The following is a 21,147-nucleotide window of genomic DNA, read 5'->3' on the forward strand; positions in this document are numbered from 1 at the left end:
TCACGTTTTGTCAACTTTGCCGGTTGACCTTTTCTTACCTTGTTTTCGGTCCGATTCCTTTCTTTAAAGCATTTTATCAAGCACTTTACTATACAAACAAAAAAATTAACTAATCTAGAGACATTTTAATCCAATTTACCACTACTGTGGGCAAAAAAATCAAATTTTGTATTTTTTTTGCGGTTTTTTTACGAATACCAGCGATTTTATAGTAATAAGCACAATATTAAGGAATAAATAAACAAAAAATTAAAGCCAAATGACTTATAAGGGTCAACACAATGCAAAAACATTAATAAAACGGCATATGATAATTTTAATCATGAATTTATTCGAAAATATTCGATCTATACGATGACTTTTGTGGCGTGTTATTTCTTTGTCTCTTCGTTTTTTAACCCATTACAAAAAGAAGATCCGTCAATATTTTTAAGAAACCAATGGGTTGGATTTAGAATGACATAGGAATGATTTGAAAAAATATTGGACTTCATATTCGAATTCAGTTTCCAGTTATTTTGGTTTTACTAAAAAATTTCAAAGTGTACGAAAACTTTTGGGAGCCACTGTACATACATACCGTTTGAGGCGAATATTGGGGAAATGTGAAAGTTTTTATGCCAAACAAACTTAGGGTATCAAACAGATAGAACGTATGACGTCAAAATAATGCATCTAAGGTAAGCTCGTACTTTTCAGTCTTACGAATCTGATTGGTGTAAGTTTTACTCGCGTTAAGACTTGCATCAGTAAGATTCTTTGAAAACGCGTTTTATTTTTTTTTTTTTTTGAAACTTTATTCAAAAGTAGTTTCTAGAAATCGTTACAAACTACTTTTTTTAGAAGCGAACTACACGCTATTTAAAAAGTAGTGCGCTACACTACAAACTACTAAAAAATGTAGCTACTACAGTAGCGTCGCTATTTGTAGCGCGCTACTTCCAACCACTGGGAGGGCGCATTTCTAATGCGGCGATGTGAAAGTCGTTTGATAGTCATATAAAAGTACCTGCTGCGTGATGAAGCATCAAAATACATTCTCAAAAATGTACACTAGAACCTCGTTTATCCAATCCCCCTTTATCCGCATCTCCGGTTAATCCGAATGAAATTTCTCGTATAAAAAAATGTAATCACTTAAATATTAATTTGATTTATGATACAGTCGACTTTGCTTATAACGAGCACAAAGGAACCGCTTTACATATTTGCTCGCTTTAACCGAGTGCTTGTAAAAAGCGAGTTCGTGAAAAAAATTATAAAAATTCATCATACTTGCTTTTTTTTTCTTCTTTATAATCACTGTACAGTACCAAAGCAATTGGTTACTTTGCTTTGAACTGTCTGAATGTCTTTTTCTTATGTCATTGTTTTTGGGGAATACACATATGCACACATAATACGATTTTAAGAAATTTTCTTTGCTTCACAAAATTAAAATTGTCATCGCTTGTCAACTGACTTTGGAATGTTAAAGTCAATAAAAGCTAAAAGTCAATAAAAATTGCATGAATCAAAAAAATATTGCTCACTTTGAGCGGAGTTTGCTCTTAAAAGCGAGTTATGCTTCCATAGACTTAACATTGTACTAACCAAGTAGTTCTGATTTTCTCGCTAAATCCGGGTTCTCTTTAAAACAGGTCTCGCTATAAGCGAGTTCGACTGTAGTAAGAACGGAACCAAGCCGAACATTGTTTTAATTTTTATTAAATGCACAACTCCTACATAGATCGTACAATAAATTATCTTAATCTAACAACATGGAGAACTGAAGAACTATAACAACTCCAAACATATGTACTTATTCGGTCAACTTTTCATCATCTGGCAAAATTTGGAATTCTCTCTGGCAAAAGAATCATTATTTGGGCAAAATTTGGAGCTCCATTCGGAAGATTCCAGAATTTCTACCCTCCAAAAAAATCTAGTTTGGAGCACCCGTGCTTTGGAGCGTCAGGCCGACACCACTGCAGCGCAACTATAAATGATAAAATGTTTATACGAAACAATCCTGTGTGATTTTGTTACAAAGCAATGTTTTTAACTGTAATAAATTATAAATCTATTATTTAAGAAACTAGAAACTCGCCCATCAAGGTATGAGGGGTAAAAATTTCTTCTCTTACTCTACATTTCAACGAAGCAATTACCTGTTTGGAGATATTTTGATACTTGAAATTTGAATCCAAACTCCAGTGAATTAACCCTAAACTCCTGTAGGTAGCGTTCATAGTTGACCGCTTTTTCATTTTCTTCATTTCCCTGAAATGACAGTCGGTACCGGATCGAGTTCAGCCTTGTCAAAATAAAACCTTTTCCTGCATGTTAAACATTACCAAAATATATTATCAAATGATCATGCCGTGACGCGAGTTTCATTGTTGAAACACGCGAGTTACGATTCAAGAACTTTCGAAATTGAGCATTTAGTATTTAAGAGTGAAGTCATCGCAAGTTGCCGTAATTTAGGAATGTCAGTTGACACGTCACAACTGTCACTTTTTTAAAGCTTAATTTATATATACAGTGGCTCCCAAAAGCGTTCGTACACCTTGAAATTTTGTAGTAAAACCAAAATAACGCAAAACTGAATTCGAATATGAAGTCCAATTTTTTTTCACACCATTCCTATGCCATTCTAAATAAAACCCAGTAGTTTTTTTTCAAAATATTGAAAGATTTTATTCTTGAAATTTGTCAAAAAACGAAGAGACAGAGAAAAAATACGTCACAAAAGTCATCGTACACTGAAATAGTTTCGAATAAATTCATGATTAAAATTATCATATGTGGTTTTTTTTTATTATTTTTGCATTGTAATGACACTCTAAAGTCATTTGTCTTTAATTTTTTGTTTATTTATTTCCTAATATTCTGCTTATTATTTTAAAATGGCAGGTATGCGCAGAAAACAACAAACGCGATGCGAAATTTGGTTTTTTCCCCTCACAGTAGCCGTAAATTGGTTTGAAATGTCTCTAAATTAGTTAATTTATACCATTCTATAGTAAAGTGCTTGATAAAATGCTTTAAAGACAAGAATCGGATCTAAAACAAGGTAAGAAAAGGTCAACTGGCAAAGTTAACAAAGCGTGATCGGAGGTTTACAGTTTAAAAAAAATATGAAAAATACACATTTGAGTACTGAAAACGTTTCTGCAGAATTGAATGAAACATTTTACATTTAATTTTCACCTAAAATTAATCGCTAAGTTCTCTGATTAGCTGGATTAAAGGGGACCTCTTCCCGCAGAAATTTTCTTGTTCGTGCAAAAAACAGTAAGCTTACCTTTCCGTCGTAAAATCAAAGATAAATAAGCTCAAAACGTTTTGGAACAACGTCTTACTTATGGATGACAATAAGTTCAACATTTTGGGTTAAATTGTTGTATAATTGTACATAGAAGAAAAAATGAGGAATTTAACCTTAAGAACTTAGTTGGATCAGTTAATCAGGACAGTGAAGGTGTTCTTGTGTGAGGGTGCATATCAACATCAGGCCTAGGAAATTTTAAATTTTTTGATGAAATAATGAATCATGCTGTTAATTTAAATATTTCAAAAAATAATTTCAAACTATTAGCCCAAAATTTGGTAATAGGAAACAATTTTGTTTTTTTTTTCAAGATGACGACAAGAAGCACACGTTTGCGTTTGGTGCCTCAAAATTTGAACTTAATCTTAGAAATATCTCCTCAATCGCCAGATTTAAACTTAATGGAACATATTTGGAGATATCTGGTGGCTAGATTACGAAAATACAACATTGAAACGAAAAGCGAACTAGAAACAGTAAGACTCGAAGTACGGCTGGACACTTACTCAGAAATTGCACAGAAAAAGCAAGAAAAAACAAATGAAATCTATTTCCAGGCGTTTAAAAGCTGTTGTTGATACTGCATGATATTCTACTAAATAATGACTTAGTAAAATGTTAGATTATTTACTAATTTTTTTGACATTTCTTCAAAGTGTAAGAAGACTTTTGTGAGATAAAATTTCCGGCACTTTTTGGTTTTTAATTTTTCAAAAATTAAGTTTTAATGTTTTATTAAAAATTTTCATATAGTTCTGTTAAAAATAGATCACAGATCTTATATTAAAATACCTATTCCGAAATATTAATTCTAACCAATTGAGAATGTTCTGTTTCATTGAAAGTCGTAGGTGTACGAACACTTTTGGGAGCCACTGTATATCAAATGATGTCACTGTCTCATATTGCCTTTGTATTTTACTAATTTTACACTTTATTAATTGTAGAATTTACTTTTCTCTTGATTCGTTTCCAGATTTCGGACATTAATGGAGAAGGAGATATTTCTTACGTCCCCCTCTCTCTAAGAAAGTGCAAGAAAACTGTCATCGCACCCTATTCCTTTATTTTATCTTTCGTAAGTACTAGTTTAATTCGATTTTAACTATAGTGAGTCCGTCTTTTTATTTACTTTAATTATACTTGGCCTGATTGTCACGGAAAAATCTGAGGCCTACTTTTGCTAATATCTCAGCAACTAGACCACTTAGAGGCTTCGGAATTTCACTAAATGATTTTCTTAATCTTAAGTTACAACTTAACACTAAAAAATAAAATTCTAAAATAAAATTTTGTTTGAAAATGAAAAACTTTGAAATACCAGAATTAAAAAAAAATTACTAAGCACTTTTCATAGTGCACTCAAATAGACAAAATAACTTTTCTGGGTCGGAAAGGACAATTTGAGTATTCCTGTAGTTTTCAATTATTCCAAGAAAAAGACTTCACTAACGAAGAAAAGTGCGCCCAAGTCATTTCAAACCAAACTTTCCCATTAAGAAAAATATGCGTATTTCAACACTCAAATTTATGGTCGAAAGCTAGATAATGATAAAACATTCTCTACATGACTTGATCCGCACTTTTCTTCGTTTGTGAAGCCTTTTTCTTGGAATAATCGGAAACTACAGGAATACTCAAATTGTCCTTTCTGACCCAGAAAAGATATTTTGTCCATCTGAGTGCATTATGAAAAGTGCTTAGGATTTTTTAAAAATTCTGTCATTAAGGTCTTTTATTATACTTGGCCTAATTGCCACGGAAAAATCTGAGACCTACTTTTGCTTATATCTCAGAAACTAGACCACTTAAAGACTTCGGGATTTCACTAAATGACTTGCTTAATCTTAAGGTACAACTTCACGCTGAAAAATTAAAATTCTAAAATAAAATTATTATTTCGTTTAAGATGGGAAACAGTGAAATTCATGTAATTTTCCCATTAAGTATTTAAATATAAAAACCATTGTTACCTTGCCAAAGTCATTTCAAACCAAACTTTTCAAATAAGAAAAATATGCATGTTTCAACACTCAAAATTATGATTGAAAGCTAGATAATGATAAGAAATTCTCTTCATGCCTTAGACGCACATTTCTTCGTTTGTGGTGTCATTTTCTTGGAATTTTCGGAAACTACAGGAATTTTTAAATTGTCCTTGATGACCCAGAAAAATTATTTTGTCCTTTCGAGTGCATAATGAAAAGTGCTTAGTATTTTTTTAAAAATTCTGTTATTTCAGCGATTAATCTGTGGATATTTAATTTGCTAAATATCAAAGATGTAAGCAATGAAAGTTAAACATTGACCACGGAATGGATATGGTCCATTTCATTTTTGCGTTTTGCGTATTATTTACATTCTTGCAAGTGTTAATGAATGGCGTTATAGAGTTAAAGTATAGCGTTTGTCTAATAATAACTAACATCTGTACCCATAATGAACACCCATAAGTTTTACACGCTATTTTATGAGAAGAACGGTGAGGATTGTAAATTTGAGATTTCAAATATTCCCATGGGGTGTCCAATAGGAATTACATTAAGAAAATACGATTGAAAAAGGTTTTTCTTCCAAATGGAAATGGGGTTGTTTCCTTCATTCAAAAGTAGTACTTTTAGTCATTGCAATTGAGAGAATAAGCAAAAGAAATAACATGGACCCAGAAAATACTTTCATTTTCCCAACAGTTATATTTTAATTAATTTTTTAAAATGTCCGATTTTTCAAACAAGGCGTGGTCTAGATGACGCCACAAATGATGCTTTTTGGCTCATCTTTGTACCGCGTTTTCACGCTATGATAATAAAGAAGATTTTTTATATGAAAAGACGGAGTTTACATGCAGTAAAAATATAGTCCAGCTCATGATAGTTGGCATTTGTCTTCAGATGCGTCTACGCAAAAAGCGATTGATAAAAAGAGAAGCAAAGGGTTGCAAAAATCAAGCTTAGTTGGAACAAGTTTTCCTCGTGAAGTATCTTGGTTTGCAATTTTGCAAGTGACTAGCAGGGTCAGTTGGGATAGATAGAACAAGAATAGACATCCCGATCTAAACGGGAGATATATGCTGCTTCCGTTTACAGAGCACCACTAAGGTAGAAGTTCGATTTAGTTCAGACAGCACACGATAGATGGAAGCACCTTCTATCAATATTTCGACAATTTTCATCCGAACCAAAAGCAGGACAACTCCTGGTTCAGCACCGTCAGAAATATTGATTCACTTGGAGAACTTTAAGACTATGACAATTTAACGTGCCCCAACCATAACTAGAGAACACAAATGACTTTAAAGTATATTTAATCTAGCGAATTTCAACGGAAATAGAACTTAATATTTGCGGGAGGGGCCGATTACATATGAGTTTAGGACAAATTTTATTTCAAAATTGTCTTTTAGTGCAAAATTTCGTTGCACCACATAAATCAACACACAATGAGGTTGACTCATGCTAGGAACGCCACTGCCATTTTCTTACTTTCCTATTTTTGAAATCCGCCGGCCCATTTTGTACCATCCTGTATTTCAGTGTTTCCCTGCTTCGTGGGCTCACGTGAACGACGTTTTTCTGCATTAATTTCGATTTCAGAAACACTTTGTGTCTTCCAGATTGGTTGGCGGCCGTGGTGTCAAGATTCATTGAGCAGGAGGAGTCGCTTCTGGAAGTACTTCAACTGCGTCTATCCTATCGTTGTGGTGCTATTTATTGTGTGTCATTATGTCTTTCAAGTGTTGGGTTGTCAGGGGAAATTCAACATTCACTTGGATGTGCAGGTAATTGGATTTAAAAAGTTTTTTTTTTTTTTTTTTCGCTTTTATTGATTTTAAGTTTGATGCAAAATAATTTTTTTTTTTTTTCAAGTTTTATACTTAGTTTTCAAAGAAACATTTAAAAAACACAGAAGATTGAATAATTTAAATGTAAAGAAAATGATTTTCCTAATCGCATGTTAGTTAACATCAGAGCCCGATCGTTCTGATATTGGACATGGAGCAGTATTCTATTTCAGGGCCCCTCTAGGACCCGACTAAGATTTTTAAACACACTGGGTATAAAATTCATTTTGTGCCTCCCTTCGTATTCCCGATTATTCTATATAATGAAGCTATACTTCCGTATTAACTCAACCGCACAAAATTTGGTGGCACCTCATATCACGTAATATCATACATTTAAAAAGTAGAAGAGATGTAGTATACAATAATTATATAAGATGTGGTTAAACTTTGCCCGTTGTAGTAAACTGAAAACATCGATTTTGTATAACTCTTAATAGTAAATACAGATGAAATTTGGAGGGGGTTTTGGGATTTGCAAAGAGATCAAATTTTAAAGGGAATTTTTATCAACAAATAAGAGATTTTTTCCTTGTCTTGGCAGTTATTAAAATATCAATGATATCATTGCCTTCTAGATTCTGAGTGAAATCATTACTTATTTCTAATTAGCATGATAAATTAAGGGGATTTTGAGCTCCTTGAAATTTATGAGGAGGGGCCTGTCCCCTACCTGCCCTAAAGCCCTCGATCCGTCTCTTAAGTGGCGACACGCTCCAGCGTCCGCCATTTTGTGTCGTTCCGCAACTTTCTCCCTATCTGAATAGTAGAAAAATACAGTTTCGCTCATTGAAAAGTATCTATTTATCAACGAATGTTTACAGATTTTTAATCGTAACTTATGTAACTGAGAATAAACACACAAAAATGTTGAATTTTACCTTAGTAAAATATTTTTTTATTTTTTATTATTAAACCGAATATTAGTAAAAAGGTGTTTTGAAGAAATGTTCGACCATTTTTAAGAGTAATTTCTTTTTTTCCCCAATATAGACCTTCTGAGTTACAAATTACTTGAAGTGTTTTAAATATGTGTTTTATTATTAGAAAGTTGGTGTAGTAGGACCAGGGGCAGATACAGAAAAATCTCCCGGAGGGGGCCCGGGAAATTGAATAGCACCTCCTCCTTCCCCCTGCCACATACGATGTTTCATAACAAAGTTTTCATTACTTTATTTTAAAATGTCTTTTTTTTTTAAATTTTTTTAGGATCCCTTATAAACTAATGATCCACCTCTAAGTACATACATATTATGTACCAATATACTTTGAATGTGGACGTAAACATCTTTATCGTTTCAAGCCAATTAAATATTAAACCATAATAATGTTACCGAAATGCTATACAATTAGCGGTTTTAATTTTAGACAATGTCGTAATGATCATAACACGAGGGCAAGGTTATTCAATAAAAAAATATACCCATACCTCATTTGAGTTTTTAATATTATTTTATAGTGTTTTAACTATAAAATATTATTTAATTAAGAAAATCATAGCTATTAAACATATAAGTTTTACTGAAAAATTCAGGACAATTTCTGTGTGGATTTCAAAGCAGTTGCTTATTGTTCTTGAAGCCATGATACAGTTGAGATAACATATTCATATTACATACTGCCTCCATTAATATCATGGTTTTCTCAAGAAACTACGATATGATTTCTTTCATTTTGCATTTTTTATAAGCTTAAAAAAAAAAGCTATTATTTAGCAAATAGCTTCCTGGATCAAAATAATTCTTTTAGGCACGCCTGCACACCTTTTGAAGAATGTTAGTTATTGATTCCATCAAAGAAAAATTAATGGACGAACCGCGATATTACGTTCCCTTGAATTCAAAACCAGCGAGTTAAATGTATAAATGTATTCTGCCACTCTAGGATTCCAGTATGATTTCTTTAGCAAACAAAAATGCTATTATTCAAAATATGCTCTATGTGCGTTTTGTGTTCTGTTTAATTAACTATATAAAAAATGCTATGGAGAAGTCGATTAAAAAATAGTGAATAAAATAGTTAAATAAATTCATCCTTTTGGGAGGGGCATGGGCCTCCTGCCCCCCCCCCCCTAAATCCACTACTGAGTAGAGCAGTAGTGAGCTAAATTAATTATGTCATACATTATTTGTGGGAAACAGTTTGAACTTATTCAAGCAAAGCAGTATCATTTATATTTCTAATGTGTGTAGTTTTCTTATGGAAAATTATTCACTTCTAAAAATTGCAAAATTTCTTTTTGTTTTAACTAATAAGGTTTTATTTTCGGCAGGACTCTTCCATGTTTTTTTTCTTTCTTTTTTTACATTTTACCAACATTTTCTTGCTTCTCATGACGATTTTACATTTAAAAATGCCTTTCATTTAAACCTGATTTTGAAGGATGCTACTAGTTCTTAAAAATTCAACGAACTGATAATAAAATGTAACCAGTTTTAAATCAATATTAAAATAATAATAATAATTGAATTATTTGATACCAATAGGAATTCAAATAAAAGAGTGCAGATTACATCTGTGACGATTTGTTATAAATAGCAATAATGAATTTATAAATTAAGATACTGAGATAAATCATATATATATATATATATATATATATATATATATATATATATATATATATATATATATATATATATATATATATATATATATATATATATATATATATTTATTAAAAAGGTTTTTCATCAAAATAAAAGTTAAACGAAAACAGATTTTTTCTGGGCAAAAAAAGAAAAAAAAGTCACGTAATTATATAAATTGGCTTGAGTTACATGTTACTATAATCTCAAAAACGCTTAATTTTTTTTTTAATGAATAATTTCATACTTTTAATATCTTAATTTTTTTGCGCAAAATAGATAAATAATTAACTTAGCAACACACTGAAACTCATGGCTATGACACAATTAAAAGCGAAACGACGTGTTCTTAAAATAATTTCGCTACAGTTATTGAGACATTTTGAGACTAACTAAACAATAGAAAATTTACATTAAAAATAAATAAAATAATTAGTATATTTAAATTTTGACGGATTTGTTATCTTAAACTCAGAAAAATCAGTTTTAAAATCAGGGCAAATATTTTACTACTGCTATCAATTTATTAGGCGCCGTTACATAGTTGAGCTTTACAAAATTTGAAGGAATTATTTATGATGATTTTAGTGAATGTCCTTATTATCCGATGAAAATTTACAAACCATCAGACAGTTTCATGAAAAGTAAAAAATATTACAATTTCAACAAGAGTTTCAAAAAGTATCTGAAATTGCACAGCAGTATTGATGAAAATATTTAAAATACATAAATAATCTTTCAATGTATTTCGATATAGTAATTTTGAACTGTTAGAACATCTTAATGCACTACACCAAGGCATCTTCTCATTAAAGATAGCGTTTGATGAAAAATACGAATAGCAAAGAGAAAATATCTAGTATTCCGCACAGTGAAATCACACAGGCAACGACACAAAATGGCGGACTGAACCCACGTGATTGCCAGCCTCCAATCGCAGTCGAAAGCGGCGCGCAGTGCATGGATCAAAGTGTGTCGCCCCTTAAGAGACGGATCGAGGGCTTTAACCTGCCCCTGCGGTAATCAGGCTCTGGTTAACATCATGTTCTGAAAAATTCTCTGAGTAATTTTTGAACTGTATAATGTCGGCAGCAAGAGGGCAGGGCTGCGGAGTCGGAAGAAAAAAAACCGATTCTCAAACTCCGGGAACTTTAGAACCTTCGACTCCTGCTCCGACTCCGCAAGCACTGACAGAGTTTTGGACTTGGGAAAATGACCGACTCCGACTCTAGAAAACAATAGAGTAATTTCACATCTCTCACCGTTGAAAGGGGGTAAATATTAAATCGAGAAAAAAAATTCTTCTGAAAATTTTAATCTTTTTCTCAATCAAAGTTACTTCAGATCCTATATTTACATTGTTGTTTTGTTTTCTTTTGATATGTACAACCTATTACAATCGGGCACAATTTGGCGCCATCTTAAGTTTCAATGTATTATTTATCACGATAATACAGTATATTGTCCTGTAAGCCAGTGGTTCCCAAAGTGCGTGCCGCGGCACCATAGGGGTACCGCAGAGAGAGGCGAATGGTGCCGCGAAGTGACCACTGTATCAATATATTTACATAAAACGAGCTGATGTGTGCATCACATGACTTCCTTTTACGCCAATTTAATGATAATAGTACCTTGGAGTAGCAAAGAAAGACTTTATATATTTTTACCCCAAGTTTGTTGCAAACTGAAGCAAAAAAAACATTTGATACAGATTAATTTTCCCAATATTGGACATTGTAATGTGATTCAATCAACCAAAAGAGGAGGTGTAAGACTAGACCCCACTAGGAGTCTACGAGCCAAATTTCAACTTCCTAGGACATACCGTTTTTGAATTATGCGAGATACATACGCACGTACATACGGATGTCACGAGAAAACTCGTTGTAATTAATTCGGGGATCGTCAAAATGGATATTGCGGGTGTCTATACGTTCTTAGGCACATATCCACCTGTGGTCGGATTGAAAAAAACTCAATATTCATTCGGGGGCGAGCAAAATGGAAATTAAGGCCGTTTTTTGGGTGAAAATGTTTTCGCGAATACAATACTTCCTTTACTTTGTAAAAGGAAGTATTGTAAAAGGAAGTACTTATTTGTAAAAGGAAGTACTTTGTAAAAGGATGGACAGCGGTGCCGTGGAAAAAATTTAATTCTTCAAAGGATGACGCGAAACGGAAAAATTTGGGAACCCCTGATAAATGACATCGCAAAATTTGATCTGATTGCAATAATGCGTAAGCACAAAAATATTTTATTTCTTCCTTCACTACACAATATAAGCAAAGAAGTGAAATTTAGCACCATAAAAAGATGTCCAGTGTATTCCAGAGTCATAGTCGGTTGTTGGGCATTCAAATCAGTATGAAAGAAATGCGTTGAAACTGAATCAGTGTATGAGAAGTGGGTCATTTACAAATCCGGTAGATGAGGAAATATTTTGGTTTTGATGCATGGTTCAAGCACGTTTTGCTCATACAGAACCCAACACTTTCATTAAAAGTACAGAAAAAAAAGTTCTAATTTGGTTTATAGTGTTATTTCTCTATTCGAAGTTAAGAATGCAAGATATACAACATTTCAGTTATATCTTGGTTTGGAGTGACTGAGCTGGCGGTGTATTTCATGTATTCCAGTTAATTATATCTCAGTGCACAGTTCTGTTTTTTTTTTTTTTTTTTTTTTTTTTTTCCTTTTTTTTTTTTTTTTTTTTTTTTTTTTTTTTTTTTTTTTTTTTTAGCCGTCGAAACCTCCTCCCACACCCAAGGAATTCAACATGGAGGGCAATTGTACATGGGGCTTGGTGACCTTCGCCTGCCATGCCAAATACGTGATGGCTGCCGTGGAGGTGGCCGCCACGGCGCAGAAATCGAAATATTGCCAGCACATCATCCCAACGTATATAGTGCCCAGTTGCGTGCACTTCTTGGCCTACGCCTATGGACTTTATCATTTTCGGCTCGTAAAATGCGAGCAACTTTACTCTTTAATGGAGAGGGTAAGTAATGTCAAAGCTTATATTTTTGAATGAGACGGAAAAAGAAATTGTAAACCTAATGGCACAGTAACTGAAATGAGTCCTTAGGGACTGTCTATAAATGCCTTCACACATTTTTTTTTCTTCAATATTTTTGACCCCCTCAACCCCTTTGTCACCCTAGATACTACCCCGTCTCCTTGTTTGTCACATGTCACACTATCTTCCTTAAACATGTTCTTATGAAAAATGTGTGACGTGGCACTTTTGGTTCCTTCCTCTTCCTTGTCAAATTCACAATTTTGCGAACCTATACAGCTACTAATATAACTTTTTTAAAGTACACTAAAACCTGCGAAGTTGACCACCCTTGTAGGTTGACCACCTGTCTAAGTTGACCGCTTTTTTCAGGCACGGAATCAGCCTTTATCATATAAATCAACCTTTGTAAGTTGACCACCTGTTTAAGTTGACCACTAAAGTAGTTCACCGCGAGCGGTCAACTTACATAGGTTTCACTGTATCAGTTAAGTCATGCCTAAAATAAAGCTTGATTCTAGCAATAAATCACTTAATTGAAATGTTACGGCTCAGCGAGATCCCCTAAACCTCTCTTAAATAATTGAGACAGACTGAATATTCATATACTTGATTATACCAGTTTTAAATAAAACAGAAATGATTGCTAAGTTGTCCCGTCAAAAATAGTTGGTAGCAGACGAATATTTCTCAATTGATGGGGAATAATTATTATCGGTATAATTTTAGATAAAATAATGTATAAACCTTATTACCAGGGTTGGCAAGGTTTTGGACACTACGGTAAAAACCACGGTAAAAACCCTGGTTTTTACCGTCCTGTCCAAAACCCTTGTGTCCAAAACTGTCCGAAAGTGTCCAAAACTATATTTTTAGAAAAATTGTATTCTGTGAGAAAACATCAAAAACAGAATAAAATTTATCAAAGTAATGTTTTATATTGAACATTTATTCAATGGAGAACATTGAATTTTTTTTTATGCAGCTGATTTTAATCTAGTCACATAAGAAGTAGAATTCTTGATTAAAATTTCAATTTGTATGCATTAGTTTATTATTATTATTATTATTATTTTGATAATAGTAAACAAATGTCCCTATGTTTATGCATGTGTGCAAATGAAAGCAGGGTTAGCAAGGTTTTTACCATTCTGTTCAAAACCCTTGAGTCCGAAAGCGTCCAAAACTATTTTTTGAGAAACTATATTTTGTAGAAAACAATAAAAAACAGAAAAAAAGTGTAAAAATCATTATTTTTGACTATTTAATATTTATTCAATGTGAACATTCAAGTATAAATACATATGTAAGTTATTTATGTAAAGAATTTTAATCTAGTTATGTAGAAATTAAATTCTTCATTAAAAATTTCATTTTGTATGCAGAAGTGTTCAAAATATAGTGCAATAATTGACTTAAATGCAATAAATTACAATTGTTTGTAGTTACAGAATGTAACTATATTAAAAATATGAACAAAGAAAAGAATAGCACAAGTTATAGAAGTGTTTAATCGTTGATTTCTTGTTCTGTAATCTATGATTTGAAAAACAATTTTCGTTAAAACATCATGTAAAATTTATTTTCAAAAAACCATTTAAAAAATAAAGCTTTTTTTTTTTGGCACCTAAATATTTCATATTTAAGAACATTCCTTTGAGTTATAAATGGAACTAAAATTAGCTGTCTTGGTAGTGTTTTGAATTTCCTCTCATAACTCTACCAACTGTTACATATAAGGAAGTTTTTAGTAATATTATTGCCAATTTTTTAAATAAAATATTTTTTTAATGACAAATAATGGAGAAAATATTATAAAATACTCATTAATTAAGCCTCAATAATGTCAGTATTTATGCATTACAAACATTGCAGTAAATACGGATTGATTAGATTACACCCCTTTAGCTTTAGCATAGTTTTGGACAGTTTAAGACAGTTTTGGACACTTTTAGATAGTTTTAGACGGTAAAAACCACCTGTCCTGTCCTAAACCAGTTTTGAACAGTCCAAAACCCAACCCTGCTTATTACATATATGATACATTCTCTTTATCATTTTACATCCTAAGATTTCTGAAAATATGTTAGCATCTTAACTTTCAAATGCATGTCCCATCCCTCGCTTACGTAATGGAAAAATGGGGGATTATATTGCTTTATATTTTAATTTTTTAACTAATAGTGTAATAATTTCAACAATTATCTATTTTTAAACAAACTAAATGCCTTAATTTGTAGTTCTGAAAACTAATATGGTGTAGCATTAGTTGATGGTGGTGGAAAGTAATTTGTAAGAAATACTTTTGTTCAAATTGTGCCATCCTTCCTCACTCTTCCCTACAATGATTCTCAGTATTTTTGATAATAAATGAATTAACTGATCGAAATCGGCAGTAAGTTACTGCCACTAACACAATGCTAAGTCAGAAGTACATGTAATTCACCAGACAGCGCGGCTATCACATTCAAATAGTATAGTTTCACCCTTGTTAGTACTCATCAGTCTATCTTCTATCTAGCCGACCTTATAGCCGAGCTGGACCAGCACGGTTGTTCAAATTCCAGACTGATGAGTTCTAACAAGAACGACACTGCAGACTCTGGATAAAATGATCGAATCAGTCTACCTTCTATTTAGCCGACCTTATAGCCGAGCTGGACTAGCACGGTTGCTCAAATTCCAGACTGATGAGTTCTAACAAGAACGACACTGCAGACTCTGGATAAAATGATCGAATCAGTCTACCTTCTATCTAGCCGATCTCATAGCCGAGCTGGACTAGCACGGTTGCTCAAATTCCAGACTGATGAGTTCTAACAAGAACGACACTGCAGACTCTGGATAAAATGATCGAATCAGTCTACCTTCTATCTAGCCGACCTTATAGCCGAGCTAGACCAGCACGGTTGCTCAAATTCCAGACTGATGAGTTCTAACAAGAACGACACTGCAGACTCTGGATAAAATGATCGAATCAGTCTACCTTCTATCTAGCCGACCTTATAGTCGAGTTGGACCAGCACGGTTGCTCAAATTCCAGATTGATGAGTTCTAACAAGAACGACACTGCAGACTCTGATAACCAGGCTGTCTGGTACATTGCATGTAGTTCTGCCTCACCCCTGTGTTAAGGACAGTAACTTACTGCCATATATCCCCAAGCTTTGCTTTCAACTTTCTAGTTGAACAACACCACGCTGCGGACACTCGCTGGTGATATAAATCTACTTTATCTACCAGTTTGTTGGTGCTCTCAGCTTCAATGAGCTGACATCTGCCTTCAGCTCGATTATTAACTATTCCAGACTGATGAGCTCTAACAAGAACGAGACTACAGTCTCTGGATGTGATAACCGGGCTGTCTGGTATATTTGCATGCTGATCGAAGTTGGTTTGAAATGCTTGTTCTTTTACTTATTATTTTTTCTTTACCCCCAGGTGTTTTTACAAACCCACTCTACTCACGGTCTTCAGAACGCATTAGTGCGAAATTCAAGGTAATTTTCCACATTTATATATAATTAAGAGTTTTTACTAATTATCAATATTTTATTTTGTAAGCCAATGAAATAATGCTTTATTTTGATGACAATGTTTAAAATCTTTTTCTCCAAACCAAAATTAATATGTTACATCTTTTAAAGATTATTAAATTTTATCGAATAATAATCATAACTATACAATTGCAAAGAAAAATATGCTGATTTTTTCCTCAACAATATTAGGTTAGAAAACGAATCCGCATTTTTAAATACGTATCTAGACCATGTCGCCCTCCGGAAACTGAAGTAACACAGTTCTCAAATGTTAAAAAATGTACTAATTATGGATTTGCAACTTAAATTTGCTTCTCTTTCTTGCCACAAAACTTACATGAAGTGTGAGTTTACATAAATGGTGCGTGATGGCGTATGAACTGTAATCAGCAGTGGAAGATCATCAAAAATTCTCAATTTAGAAGAACAGTTTTCCAACTTTAACAAAACACTTTTAATTTAAACTATAAAAATCAACCTGTAAAATATAACGTAATAAATGTTTTGTGCTCATTGTATGTGTATACATATAAATAAAAAAAAGAATGCATGCGTATGTATGTTTGTTCCCTGTACAAACCTACAGTATCCGTCGGATCTCGACCAAATTTGGCAGGGAGCTACTTGGGCACCCAAGAAGGAACATACGGAGGGGGAGGGGGGGGGGGGGGTAAAAGCCAAAAAAGTGCCGAACCGTTCGAGTTTTAATTTCAGAACCCAAAAATGGCATTAAATAGCTATTTCTATCCGAAATAATTATCCGATTGTCCTGATTTCAGTCTCATTCGAAAGCTCATGAAAAATAACCCTGGAGAATTTCCAAAAAACCAAGGCTGTAAAATCACAAGGAGAAAAGTTATAAGAATTTTTAACCAGAGGAAGAGCAATATTGAATCGTAAGTATATCGTCTGCCACGAGCTCAGTTTTAATTAGTGTGAATAAAATCATTGAGAAAAAGGATCTGTTGACATTTGTTTCTCGAGTGTGAACAAATAAAATTCTTCATTTTGCTTTGAGGCTTTTACTGCAGTCGGGGAATTAAAATTTTTTCCTTTCCCTTCGAGAAAATGTACAGATTTTTTTTTTTTTTTTTTTTTCGTTTTGTTTTCAAGTCTGGTTGTTGAACACACATAATTTCTATTTTCGAGGTAGACCGTGCAATGCAAAGTCGGTCGTTGCAGCTTCTATTGCCGGTGTACGATGTGATCAAATATTATATTGAATCAAAAGATCGGCAAATAAACTAAAAAGCGGAAGAAGTAATAAACGAATGAATTACGATATCAATACTATATACAATAGAACGTCAAAAATCCGCACGTTAGAAATCCAAAACATCAAAAACCGAACGTATAAAATCCGAAACATCAGAAATCCAAACACATTCCTATAAAGTTTTAATAAATTGTTCTTTGTTTTCAGTTTAAAATGAGAGCTAATTTTTGTTTTACTTAGCTTAAAAAAATGTAATTACATGTTCTATCTTTATGTATACTGTACTGTATGTTATATACATACATATTATACAACCACATTATTTGATTAAACGGCATACTTTTTTCCTAAATGGTATTATTTTGATTATAAATATGGTCACAATTAGTTCGGATTTTCATCGTTCTACTACATTTAATTTGGCCCCAATGTTCAAATGCCTTAACGTTTTTCATTAAAGTAATGCCTTGTTTTATTCATTTTCAGACTTTTTTTCACAACTGCGATACTGTGGTTGCTTTGCCAAGTAGGTCTGGAAGTTTTATATAATTTTACATTCAGTCAAACTAGGTTGGAAATGTAAGTAATCTTGTTTTCTGCCCTCGAATTGTCAATACAATTTAGTTTGATCATTTTGAATTTTAAGGAAAAGCAATAAGTAAATACAACCAGCACCAAATTACTAGATCATAGGAAGTAGGTAAATATAACCAACACCAAATTGCTAGAGCATAGGAAGCGGGTAAATATGACCAACACCAGGGGCGTAAATGAGGAAGGGGCTGAGAGGGCCCGGGCCCCCTCCAAAATCTGGAAAAAAAAAATAACGGTAGCTATTTTTTGGTTTTATTTTGCTGTATTCGAACTTATAGCTGCAAAAAATAAATAAATAAATAAATAAATAAATAAATAAATAAAATAAAATAAATAATGATAGGGATAATAACAATTATAATACGTTAAATCAGGGATTTACGAACGGGGTGCCGCAAGAAAAGGTGAGGGGTGCCGCGAAGTGTCCATAGTAGCAATAATATGTATATAAAACTAGACTAGGATGCCGTGAGAAAATTCAAATTCTTCAAACTGTGCCCCGAATCGTTAAAGTTTAGGAACCCTGCGTACTTGCGTCAGGGAGCACTAGGCAATGGTGTTCAGAAGGGATCAGGGGATCCCTAACGATTACTCAAGAAAAGAACGTGTCTTGGGAAGGCGAAGTTATTTTTTAAAAACGAAAAGTAAATAATGTTGGAAAAAAAATTAAATATTTTTTTCAAAAGGAAAACCTTAAAAATTTTTAACAGATGCAGATTATTGCTTAGCAAGTTCGCCTCTCATTATTTCTTTCACTATTCCCACCTCCCACCTTTTTTTTTTTTACTAGTCAATCTGAAAAGAAGGGTCTTCAAAATGTTTCTCCCTTTTACTCTTGTCCCTTGCGAGAAATTTAAAATACGTTTTAGTTGTTCGGTTCGCGTAATATTGGAAAATTGATGTCCTAAAAACGCATTTATTTAGGCGTTTTTCAGACATCAATTTCAAAACATTTCTGGTGGAGAGTCCTCTTTCCAAAGATTGCGTAATGTTGGTAAGAAATCTGAATTGCTTTTGAAAAGAACCTTAAAATAAAAAATTGCAAAAGTTGCTGACTATTAATCAGGTATTTACACCCAGCACATTCTATTTCTTTCATCCCCCAGTCCCGTTTTTTTTCTTTTTTCCTAGTCGGTCCTAAAACTAAAAAAGTCTTCAAAAATGCTACACTTTGTAAGCCCCCCCCCCTCCACCAAAACCATAAAAGAACGTCTCAAATCTCGCTCTCAAAGCTTCAGAGTCGAAAAACTTTCAGGGGACAGTTACTAAACGCATTGCTTTCTAATAGCATCGGAAATCGTTCAAGATTGCTTTTCTGGAGCTTCAGTTTGAAAAATGGCCGAACCCCTAACATTTACAAATATGATCCACAGTCGCGTTAAGACTTAAATTACGAAAAAATTTTGGACGAGGGCCTGTTTGCTCCCATATGGAATCTGAAAATGAAAAAACGACAATTTCTAAAAATTTCCTGCCCGTAACGAAGTTAAGGGCGAAGTTAGTCTAAAACCATCGAAGTTAGCCTGCGTTTTTAGAACTTCAATTTTGAAAAATCGGGTGAAGGGATGATCGATTTAGCTCTTTTTTTTTAAACAGCCGAAAATAGCGTTTTTAAGGTTTCGATTTCTAAAAATTTCCGCAGAAGTGCCCCAGAATTTTTTCTTCCCGCGCGCGTATCATCATCATTGACCGTCAAAAACTGCGTTCTTAGGATTACAATTTCAAAAGATTTCCGGGGGAGAACCCCCCGGACCCCCCTTCCTTATCAGAAGCGAGAATTTTTTAAGAGTGTCCTCTTGCAACTATTTTTTGGTTGTGCCCTTGGGGGACGGAATGAAGTCCTAACGCCACCTCGAAAAAAAATGAGAAGATCAGAGAGGGCACTGCTGCCCCCTCCCCTCACCACCAAAAAAAAAATGAAACTACAAAAAAAGTGGGGGGGGGGAGCTAATATCGGTTTTATGGGCCCCCTCCAAAATAAAAACATATATACGCCACTGACCAGCTCCAAATCGCTAGAGCATAGGAAGTGAGTAAATATAACCAGGATCAAATTGCTTGATCATAGGAAGCTCCCAGTGAATAACTTGACCCTGTCGTCACCCTAAACTCATAGGAGGCTCTAATTCAACATCATATATTTGTGTTAAACACATAATATAGACCTTAAAATGGTTTCAAGAATAATCTTTAAATAGCTCTGCGGATTCCAATATCTGAACTCATGCGAAACCATAACATATTTTATAGCAATCAGCATAGAATAGGAAAGAGAAAAAAAGACCTTCACAGAAAATAATTTAAAAAAAAAAAAACTTTCAAAAATTCCGTTTTTGGTTGCGAAAACTTTAGTTAGTCAAAAGTAAAGTCTATATTTATTTATTTATTCTTATTTATTTATTTATTGTGATTTTACTACCCTTTTTAATTTTTCTTAGCTTAGGTATGACATACAAGTATGTATTCCTGGGCATTAAATTCGTTGGTATGATCCTGGTTCACGCAGTAAATGTAGCAGTAGTCATCAATTACTGCGTACAGTGTGAAACTTTGATTCTCTACATCAAAGGTGTCTGTCTGCGCCTCCATGAAAAATCCATGGAGATAAAATCGGCCATGCACGTAAGTGATACACTTTTAGTGCTTTATATAGAAATTATTTAATTCTTAGATACGCATAGTACAGAAAACGGTCCTGATAACGACGTTTCCTGATAAGCGAAAAACAATGGGGTTGTTTCCGTCAACCAAAAGTACTACTTTTAGTCACTGAAATTGATAGATAAAGCAAAAAAAAAAAAAAAAAATGAAGCGAGAAAAAACTTTTATTTTTACAAAGCCTAGTTTTTAATTATTTTTTTTTAAACGTCCGATTTTGAGAATAAGGCGTGGTCTTTATGATGTCACAAATGATGTACTTTGGCGCATCTGTCTACCGCGTTTCCACGTTATGATTACCAAGAAGCAAATTAAATATTGTGCTCTACGCTTGCTATCAACCATATCGTTGCCAACACAGGTGAGTAAAGAAGCGAA

The 21,147-nt window shown here is 33.3% G+C and overlaps 1 protein-coding gene across 1 annotated transcript in view; it reads left to right on the plus strand.

Moving 5' to 3' along the window:
• The window catches only part of LOC129227779 (uncharacterized), a 67,482-nt gene that overhangs the window by 16,201 nt on the left and 30,134 nt on the right, over positions 1-21,147 (plus strand). Inside the window, exons 3-8 of the mRNA XM_054862387.1 lie at positions 4,293-4,394; positions 6,930-7,094; positions 12,487-12,744; positions 16,204-16,262; positions 18,004-18,096; positions 20,550-20,733. Of these exons, the coding sequence (XP_054718362.1) occupies positions 4,293-4,394; positions 6,930-7,094; positions 12,487-12,744; positions 16,204-16,262; positions 18,004-18,096; positions 20,550-20,733 (861 nt within the window). The remainder of the gene's footprint in view (positions 1-4,292; positions 4,395-6,929; positions 7,095-12,486; positions 12,745-16,203; positions 16,263-18,003; positions 18,097-20,549; positions 20,734-21,147) is intronic.

This window comes from Uloborus diversus, chromosome 8 (genome assembly GCF_026930045.1).
Source record: "Uloborus diversus isolate 005 chromosome 8, Udiv.v.3.1, whole genome shotgun sequence".
NCBI lineage: Eukaryota > Metazoa > Arthropoda > Arachnida > Araneae > Uloboridae > Uloborus > Uloborus diversus.